This window comes from Limulus polyphemus, unplaced genomic scaffold, assembly GCF_000517525.1.
Source record: "Limulus polyphemus unplaced genomic scaffold, Limulus_polyphemus-2.1.2 Scaffold1218, whole genome shotgun sequence".
Lineage (NCBI taxonomy): Eukaryota > Metazoa > Arthropoda > Merostomata > Xiphosura > Limulidae > Limulus > Limulus polyphemus.
Window position 1 is genome coordinate 273,624 of NW_013666828.1, and position 10,850 is coordinate 284,473.

The 10,850-nt window shown below is 34.9% G+C and overlaps 1 protein-coding gene across 3 annotated transcripts in view; it reads left to right on the forward strand.

Moving 5' to 3' along the window:
- The window catches only part of LOC106462660 (src kinase-associated phosphoprotein 2-A-like), a 44,814-nt gene extending 36,510 nt beyond the window's left edge, over positions 1–8,304 (forward strand). For all 3 annotated transcript variants that reach the window (XR_002611326.1, XM_022389980.1, XM_013922604.2), the window contains 2 exons: positions 4,777–4,847; positions 5,588–8,304. Coding sequence is in view for 2 of the 3 variants with exons in the window: in XM_022389980.1 (XP_022245688.1) it covers positions 4,777–4,847; positions 5,588–5,744 (228 nt within the window). In the remaining variant the exon portion in view is untranslated. The remainder of the gene's footprint in view (positions 1–4,776; positions 4,848–5,587) is intronic.
- The last annotated feature ends 2,546 nt before the right edge of the window (positions 8,305–10,850 follow it).

The following is a 10,850-nucleotide window of genomic DNA, read 5'->3' on the forward strand; positions in this document are numbered from 1 at the left end:
TATTATTTCTGTTTTCTCTTCTTTTGTTCATTAGATTCAAAATATCATCTGTCATCTATTTTTCATTACTTCTTCTTTGAACAGATTGTATTGTGTCTGTGGCTGCTCGGTTCATAGATTCTTTCAACAATTCACATTGTTTCTCAACATCCCCTAATCCTTCTAGCAACTTGAATTTGTTCTTTACTGCTACTGCAAAATGTGCGTTGACTGCTGGATTTCATTTCAGAAGTGTCAGGCTGAGCTTGGCATTTTTGACTGTCTTTTTTATTTCTTCAGCTTTATTTGATTTTAGTAAGCACTGGGTTATGATCATTGTTACAATCAGCCCCTGGTAAAGATCTGCATGTTAACACAGCATTATCAAATCTTTTCTTTATCAAGATGAAGTCGATCTGATTTCGAGCGCTGTTTCCAGGGCTCTTCCACGTTTGTGCTGACTGAACCAGGTGTTTCTAAACATCAGGTCGTGCATTTATGCCCATTCTATTGCTATATCACCTCTTATTCCAGATTCCCAAGCCATATGGACTTAAATGTCTTCCACTCTTTCTTCTCTAGCTTTAGACTTAAAGGCATCTTGGACGATGATAATGGTAATCTTTATTCAGTCAAGAACATCCCACAGAGCAGTGGGAGTCTGTGGATGGCCGTTGACAGGTTTTGTTTCTAGTCTTGCAAGAATCCACTACCCTCCTCATCTGGCTAGCCAGAGGGGGGGGGGGGGGGTCCGGTTCAGTCGCCGACAGTCCGACCATGAATAGGTAGTACTGGATTACATGTTTACCAGTAGAAAAAAAAATTGATCTGACGAAGCCTTTAGTCTATCACTGCTAAATTAGGAACGGCTGGGCGCAAATAGCCCTTGTGTAGCTTTGCGCGAAATTCAAACCAAACCAAACCTCTGTTTTATCATATGATTTCAGGTCTCAGCTGTCTCTTATTTTGTAGATGATAGTGATAAATGCATGTATCAAGCCTATATTAAAACCACAACTAATAAATAATGTAATCCAGACCAAAAAAATGGTTACTTTAGTGTAGCTAAAAGTTTGATCGAAATCTGCCTACTTACCGACGTGAGAAAATTTCTTGTTGTATAATTCGTAAATATATAAGAACATTTTCTATGTGAACTATAATTACTAGCAAATGACAAAAATCAAAACCCCATGTTATCAGTTAAATTTGTTCACATTCTAATTTCTATTTCCAAAGTGTAGTTTGGACGAAAGTTGAAAAATTAATATTTTGTATCATCATATGTATAATTTTGTTTGTTTGAAGTTATGCATAAAGCTACACAATGGGCTATCTCTGCTCTGCCCACCACGGGTATCGAAACCCGGTTTCTAGCATTGTAGGTCCGCGTATAATTAAAAAGCATTAGTGAATACACAAGGTATTAATTAAGATATCTGGTGGCGCCCCACGTGTACGACACATGTGGACGATACTAAAGTTGAAAAAAGACCCAAGGCTGTTGCATAGCGGTTCTTAATTTTGAACTGCAGATCAGAGGGAGGGGAACTTTTTATCAACACCCGCCGCTTGTATTGCGACGCTTAACCGAATAAAAGGACTGACCATTACTTTCATAACGCGCGCATACTTGATATTACGGAACGTGATCAGAAATATATCATAGTACTCAATCCTTGGATTATACAATCTGAAGCCCAGCACGCTAATCATCCTGGGCCAAAGGTCTTTATGTCACTTGCTATTTTGATGGACTTTTGTTCTACTAAATTTTGTTTCTTTCGAACAACTTTGGAGAAATTTTACTAGAATACATAGACGATATCAATGTTCAGTCAGTAACAAATTAGTGTCGTACATAACATTCTGTAAGTTTATTTTGGTGCATCTTTTGATCAGAATGGTAAACGACACTAAAAGTTTATTTGTCGAACTTTCGCCCCAAAGCTACATAAGGGGGTCTCCCGGTGCGTTAGCGATAAGTTTATGGACTTATAACACTAAAATCCGGGGTTTGATTCCCTGCTGAGGCCAGAACGCAGATAGCTCAATCTGTACCTTTGCGCTAAAACAAACAAACAAAACTACACATGGATTATCTACGCATAGCTGTCCTTAATTTTGAGATGATGGATTAGAGGAAAGACAACTAGTCAAAAGCACCCACCGTCAAATCTTGTGTTATCTATCGAACAGTGCCCTTTGTTGTAGCAATGTCATAGCGCCTCAATAACCCTCGGACACGCTACCCATTAGCCACGTCCAGTCCGACACTGAAAAACAATTTAAATTGGAATTTACAGCTGTTAATAACAGGAGCTTAAAAGGAGCTCTTATAATGAAATACTAAAATTCGACGGATTTCAAACATTCAGGTAACTAAATATTTGACATTAAAAATTACTAAATCTGCGCTTATAATGTTTCACCCAATTTATTTTATCTGTCTTTCAAACATCGTATTATAGAATATTTCAGTTTTCTTGATAAAGTAGTTTATTATTGAAATGAAGTATTAGCAAAATACGCTTTGTGCTATTTTGTTAAGGGCCCCGGCATGGTCAGGTGGTTAGGGCGCTCGACTCGTAATCTGCGAATCCCCGTCGCACCAAACATGCTCGCCCTTTTAGCTGTGGGGGCGTTATAATGTGACGGTCAATCCCACTATTCGTTGGTAAAAGAGTAGCCCAAGAGTTGGCGGTGGGTGGTGATGACTAGCTGCCTTCCCTCTAGTCTTACACTGCTAAATTAGGGATGGCTAGCGCAGATAGTCCTCGTGTAGCTCTGCGCGAAATTCAAAACAAACAAATTTTATTAAGTCAGGCCTATAATTAATTAGAGGTTACTATAATATCTTATTTTATTTTGCTTTACCAAATCAAGATTTACACTGTCAACTACAAAACATCGAAGCTTAGCTGAATGATTTTCTTATGATTATTAATTAAGTTACTTATTACCACCGTAACCATTAGATGGGAAACGCTTCTGGGTATTCTTAGCGATCGTGATGTTAACAAACATACTGTAAAATTTCCTTTCTTTACTAACTTGAAAGTATTTTGTTCTTCGAGGTGTCTAATACACAAGAGCAGTATTTAGCTGGTGAACAAGTCAATACTCTTGTCTGTTGCCTGGGCATCCTTAACGTTTTCGGTGTGTTGTTCAATGATACTGATGATGTTGAAATTTACTGGTATAATTGTATTATTTATTTTTTACTTATATTTCTTTTGTGTACAACTTACCATCTTCATCAGATTCTATATAAGTATAATAGTACTGTCTGTTGTATGTTCATGTAACTACTTCGCAGGGTGTGGATGGAGTTTTATCAAAATTGGTGTAGAGGTTCATTAGATCAATACGAGGGTACATACACATTTTCAGTTTGGCATTATGTGGTTTTTATGGACATTTTGAATTTTTTACCACTATTTCACCCCTTGTATATGGATCTCACCAAATTTGGTATGGAAGTTCATTGGGTCCATGCGAAGATACATGCAAACTTGCGGTTTCACATTTGGTGTTTTGCACTTTTTATGAGCGTTTTTGTGTTTTTTTAAATTACATATAAGGGAAGCAACTTTTGATGTCCTGGGATACCCTTTCATTAATCATGAATTTACATAACTTCCATCCAGGGGACGGGTACTCCAGCTAGTATCTACTAATATAATTCAAATAAAACAACTTTCGTTCTACCTATATATAACCCTATAGCTCTCTCTCTGTCTAGAAACAGTTGAGTTCACCTGAAAGCACCTGTTGTTCTGTAGAGGCCTAACATTCAACACGAGTAGTAGTGTTTGAACTTATAGCACTATTGTTATACACGTATCTATGTAAGATCTCTATTGTCTCATTGTAAACATACGCTTACAGGTAAAGTTAACTTTCTCAAGAACGTTTAAGGCACTGAAATGCAAACAAACAGTGAACTCGTCCCATTGAATAACGTATGTTTTTTGTTTTGTTTTTTGCAGTGCTTCGGTTTAACCTATATATAATGTATTAATATACCACAAAAAACAGTTATAAATTCCAAAAGGAGCATAATGACGTTTTGTTGTTTTATAACTTAGATCTGCATTATAATGTAAGTGTGTGGTGAATTGTAAAATAAAAATGGTAAACTTAACAAACATACATTTATTTTTAGCCCATGTTCGTATTTTTAACCTTTCATTCACATCTTCTCCAATTGGGATTCAAACGCATATCCAACACTGACATCAGTAAGTCAGCTTTTTGTCGGTTAATTGTACATTTTAACTAGGAAGGATTACAGGAAAGCTTCTGTGTTTAACTTCTACATATCTATAATTATTGTAGCATGTAGCATGTAGATTACAGCGTGTAGATTATATATATTATTTTGTATTTATGGCAATGCTACTAAGACTATATGCTACCGTCTCTAATTTTGAACTACTGACCAGAGGGAGGGCAGCCAGTCACCAGCACCCTATCATCCAACATCCACGCTAAAAGATTGACTGTCACTCTTATAACGCACCCACAACCCAAAATGTGGGAAATATTTTGCAATATTCGCACCCAGCTCCCCAGCTATGAATTACAGAGCTCTAACAGAAGGCCAATTCCCACAGTTGTTTCTATGTCAAAGAGGTTGATAAAAATAAGGTTGACCGGTCAGTCAATCACAGTCTCTCCTAACTCACTGACATAATACATAAATATAGGTACCTTCAAAACTAGTCCTTTAAGCTGTAAATGGGAAAATGTTTATAAATAACTAGCATTTTGCATGTTTTTATTTTTCATCAGCTGGGAGGAGAGTATGATCTTCGATATCGAGCCAGTAGTCTATCAGAGTTAGAGAATGTCGATTTTGACAGGTAAAGTATTTATTTGTAATTATTTAATTGGGTACTTCCATATTTTATCATTTGTTAGCTGTTGATACTCTTTATTACTAATGAAGCAACTTACAATGAAGTTCAAGTGTTTTCTTCGTTTTAATGTCAGGGCCCGGGTGTAATTTTAATCAATTACAAATAACTGTTATAGTTCAAGAATGAGCAATAGTTTAAAGTAGCAGTTATTTCTTAACCAGTAATGCTAATTATCTAGAAACCAAATGGCAGTTAGAACAACAAATAATGGTTTGTTTTAGAATGTAGTTTGAACATCTAGCCTAAGTCATACCATATCGTCCAATCGAATCATTTTGTCCAATTACTTGATGTGTCATACTGTTGATTCTACAGCAAACTAAATATAACACTTTAACTAAGCCTAGCACAATAAACTTCCTTTGTGAAGACCCAATCTGTAAAACGTATTTACTTGCAAATAACTTTAAAAGGAGATACACTTAAGTATTATTTTTAACTACTGTGTATCAGGAGGATACAGTCTTTTTAGAGTGTACGTTAACTATTAAGTATATTTAAGGTACAGTTGTCATTACCCCTGTTTGAAATAGAAGAATTAACAAGATTTGGAAGGATAGAGAACTGATTGGTTTTGCCGAAATGATAAATTTATCTTTCTTCTTTTACTGAAGGTTGCTAACTTCATTCAATTTCTTGGTTCTCCCATGTCTCTCATTATCAAATCATTCTGTTGTCTGTAGGAACGGACCGTGGTTATACTCCTCATCAGACATTTCTGTTCCAAGGCGAACTAATAGTGGAAGTGCTTTAGCCTTTCAACATAGTTCAAGCGAGGGAAGCGACATCGAGGGCGCTTTCGGCACGACAACACTCAACCAAAACTTTTCTTATACATGAAATATTCCATGTCCTCAACTCTTACCTGAACGAAGATTTTCGAAACACAGAATGATAGTCAAACAAGAGAAGCCGTCACAAGTTCCAAGGTGTTTAAAAATACTACTAATGTCATTCCGATCATTTTAAGACTTGAGAAAAAAACAACAACAACTCATATCTTGTCATGATTTGAGAATAAAACTGCCTTCGTGAAACAAACTCAAAGAGAAATTAAATTAGTTCTTCTGGATAGAATCTTCGAGCAAAATAGCAGCAACTGACAACAGGGGTTTGTTCACAGTTGACATGTACTAAAAACTTGTCTTTAGGCCAAAGGGCGGTGAACGCCCCAGGTATTGCTTCAACAGAATCCAAGAAATTATGAACGCGCTAAAGTGTGACACCAAAATAAATAATTAAAAGCTTAGATACTACATAATCACATTTTGTGACTAACTAAGGAATGCAATTCTGTCTTCATTAACGGTAATTTGATTCTTTTTTTTATGTTTCGAAAAGAAGAAATAATATTTTTAGGAAACAAAATAGGAAGTTTAACGCCTATAATAAACTATGAAAGGCAATAGGAAGTTTAACGTCTATAATAAACTATAAAAGGCAATAGGAAGTTTAACGCCTATAATAAACTATGAAAGGCAATAGGAAGTTTAACGCCTATAATAAACTATGAAAGGCAACATAATCTTGTTAGTTTGAAGATGTTTATAACGTAATTTCTCTCCATGATTCATTTTTAATCTAAAGTTATACATGAGTTGGTGGAAGAAAATAACCTTTATCAAAAGTACTTAATGTCAAGAGAAAAAAGAAAGAAGTGGTTTTAAGTAACTGTTCAGTATCGCTTTTGGTACAGTACATTAAATTTATCCGAGAATATGCAAACCATGTCGGCATATGTTAAACGGTTATTCGCCATACTCTTTGAAGAATGAGTTATAACGAAACAAGATTACTATACATTTTGTATAGTCTATAGTCACTCTATACCATAATGAGGACAACATTTTGTATAGTCTATAGTCACTCTATACCATAATGAGGACAACATTTTGTATAGTCTATAGTCACTATACCATAATGACGCCAACATTTTGTATTGTCTATAATCACTCTATACCATAATGAGCCCAACATTTTGTATAGTCCATATTCACTATACTATAATTACGCCAACATTTTGTATAGTCTATAGTCACTATACTATAATGAGGGCAACATTTTGTATTGTCTATAATCACTCTATACCCTAATGTGGCCAACATTTTGTATAGTCCATAGTCACTATACTATAATTACGCCAACATTTTGTATAGTCCATAGTCACTATACTATAATTACGCCAACATTTTGTATAGTCTATAATCACTATACTATAATTACGCCAACATTGTGTATAGTCTATAATCACTCTATACCCTAATGAGTACAACATTTTGTATAGTCTATAGTCACTATACTATAATGAGGGAACATTTTGTATAGTCTATAATAACTCTATATCATAATGAGTACAACATTTTGTATAGTCTATAGTCACTATACTATAATGAGGGCAACATTTTGTGTAGTCTATAATAACTCTATATCATAATGAGTACAAAATATTACTGCAGCGAAAGATGATTCAACTTGGTAATAGGTGAGGGGTACTAATGAAATAGTTATGTAATTAATTCATAATGACATACAAATTTGTTTAGGAAGTATTGTTAACTATGGTATTATTTTTCACGAGGTCAAAGCAATAATGAGAATTCTCGCGGTACATGGAAATAATTAAGGATCAATACACGGACAACTGACAGAAGAATAAACAGTAGTGAAGAACCTGAAGTTAAAGTTTCTCTAACTATTGTCATTAGTAGTCACAGAATTCCAAGTGTGAAAATAGAGGAGGAACGTTCGAGTTTAAATAAAGCCATGTCAGGTAACTTTTCATTTTTGTCTGGTAACTTATTTCAGCCAATGAAACTGCTCAAACTCTTTACTTGTTTGGTTTGTAATTTCAATTAAATATGATGTTTAGATGTAAGAGAAATTGAATATTATGTCTAGTTTGAAAGCGAATATAAGTTATTTCACGAATTCTTTTTTTATGCAAGTTCTGGTAATTTATTCAACGTAATATAACGTATTCACACAAGCATATTTCAGTTGTCATTTTGAAATGAAACATAAATATTAAAGCACTTTAATTTTAATTTATTCATAAACAAAGGCTAGAGTTTAAAAAATACATCTGGCTATTTCAATCATGTAATGAGACATCGAACGATCGGAAGGTAGCCAATTACAGCAGGCTGTTGCGAAGTGGCCACAAGTGTTTCAAGATGCAGAGATTTATGGTGCAAATAAATATCAAACAAAAACGTATACCACAAAATATGTTAAATAGATTTTTTAATGTTCCGGTCCAGGACGTCTTTCTTCTAATGATTATAAACTTTGAAAGTGCCAGAAAAGGCGTAATGGACCGAAACGTTGTGATTATTAAAACATTTGTTTTACAGTTATAATTTCTTGTGAAATAAATTCTCTCCCTGTTTTGTCTTCAAGAGTTTTAGGTTGTATTAGCAGAATTTAGAACAATTTTGATAATAATATTACAATTACTTGGGCACCTGAACAACGAGGAAAACATTAATTTAGAACTCAAGCAGAAATCCATTATATGTCGATGCTGGCGCCGCGACCATAGCATATCTGAAGCATAAATGAATTGAATCAAGTTTGTTTACTGTGTCAGGGTAAAGACTATTATAAGCAGATTTTAAAAGCTCAGCCTATATGTCAAACACTTAGCGAGATACATGTTGATTTAATGATGAACTAAGAACGTGTCCGTTAAATCAACAACATGTGGTCTAATATTATCTTCACAGGTGAGTCGAACTTCAACTTATAGTCAGTTAACAGACGTGCAGTCAGTTGGAGACAATTTCTTACCAGGTCCTACTCCATTTTCATACAGAAGTGTTACATGTATGACGGTATTAAGAATATTGTGTGTGCGTAGTAAGAACTGGTTATCCTATCGACCTCTGTATCCTGCGAAGTGGTACCAATAATGCTACATATTATAGTGACCGCACAGTAGGACACCTTTGTACTGTCAAGTGCTAGTGTATTTGTCATGACTTTGTGGATAACGTCCGTCCACACCATTTTACGTAAGGAGAAACACATGTGGGATGAATGCTCTTGAGAAATGCTTCGTATACATTCATACGATCCTAGTTAATCTCAAAATTACCGTAGAACTTATCAACACTTATTTTAAGAATACGAGGTAAACTTCAATTGTACTTTCAATGTTTTATATAGGTATATCAAAATTGAAATGATGTCTTAAAAATTAAACACATAGTTCTTGTCGTATGTCTTCAATATGTATTTAACGGTAAGGTTTAATTAATCGTAAAGCTTTCATTTGGAGCTTAGTACATTTTTGTATTTGTTGCCTGATCTTATCTTTTTTTTATTCTTCCCCGGTAGGACAGCGGTAAGTTTAGGGACGCTAAAATCTGCGGTTCGATTCTCCATGGTGGATATAGCAGTAGCTCAATGCTATTTTGCTCTAAAAACAAACAAACTATTTTTCAGTATACAAGAACGAACGATGAAATAATGCGTTTATTAAAAAATATGTATCTATTGTTTCACATAAAAGTACAAAGGATTAGTCGACTCAATAAAAAATATAAGTAGTTGTTAAAAATAAATGTTGGAGGTATCTCTCACTCTACAAAATTTAAAATTCAAAAACAGCTAAAATAGGATAGAAAAAAATGCATGATTTAAAAACAATGTTCCGCCACTGTTAACGTGGCGTCATCAGGTACTGAATTTTAAATAAGTAGTTATTTTACACAAGAGAAAAAATTTTACCTTGCACTTTTGAAAATGAAACTGCAAAAGCTGGAAATGTGTATTCTATTTATGCACAGTTGTAACACATTGGTTGGAGGAGCTCTATGGGTGAAATACTGGACTCACACGAAAGACCAGTTTGTAATGTGTTGAAATACACCGTAACTATCAAAGTATGTTGTTCAGTTATCTTCTTCATGCTTTGTTCGGCTGATTTTTCTTATCAGAGAATACCATCCTTAAGTGTAAGTACTGGGCTTTTTTACACTTGTTCTTGAATATAACCCTCTTTGGAAAAAGCGAATCCTTCTAATACTTATATTTGAAAATAATGAGTTGAAACCTTTTAACACTCTTTCTTTAAGATAATATCCTGTTAGAAGTGTAAACCTATCTTTACTGATATTTTAATGTTACACCACCGAAAAACTGAAACCCTTTCAATATTGACACTTGAAGATAATACCACTTGAATAATCAATACCTTAAATTATTAATACTTGAAGATGACGTTCTGTGAAGAGTCAAATCCCTCCAAGTCTTGAAGATAGCATTGTCTTAAGAATTTACAAACACAAAATTAGAATACAGCAAAGTCTCTTAATTTTACAGGACGTTTCTTCTTTCGTACTGGTCTCTGTCTCATTGGCTTCTGCTTCACGTCGGGTTCATCTGCTCCATCAGGAAATGTCTCATTATTGGTACCAGTCACATTAGTGGTGGTAACTTCATTAACGGCTTCACTGTTTTCCTTCTCAAAACCGGGTAGAGTTTCTTCTTCGACATTGGCTTTTTCAGATGACAAGTCTTCAGCAGCTTCATTTGTTCTGTTGTTTATTTCATTCCAACTGAAATGTCATGGACCGTGATAATGCTAAAACCTGTTGGCATGCGCCACCTTCAGCTTATCTAGCCGATCACATTTTATTCGGTAAGTCACGTCTGAGAGACGACCTGCTATGTCATATGGGTCTTCCCATGGAGAAGACAACTTAGGAAACTTCCCTTTTGTCTTCCTGGTATTATACAACCACACCTTGGTACAAAGCTGACTTTGGTAGATTTCATATCATAACATAGCTTCATGGAATCAGCAGACGTTTTTAAGTTCGAACGCACTTGATGATGAATATCATCCATCAATACAGATAACACTTTCACGAACTATGGCACATTTTAAGGCAACTCTTTTTAAGGTGAGCGTCCTTTTATCAGGTCCACTGGCAACCGAAG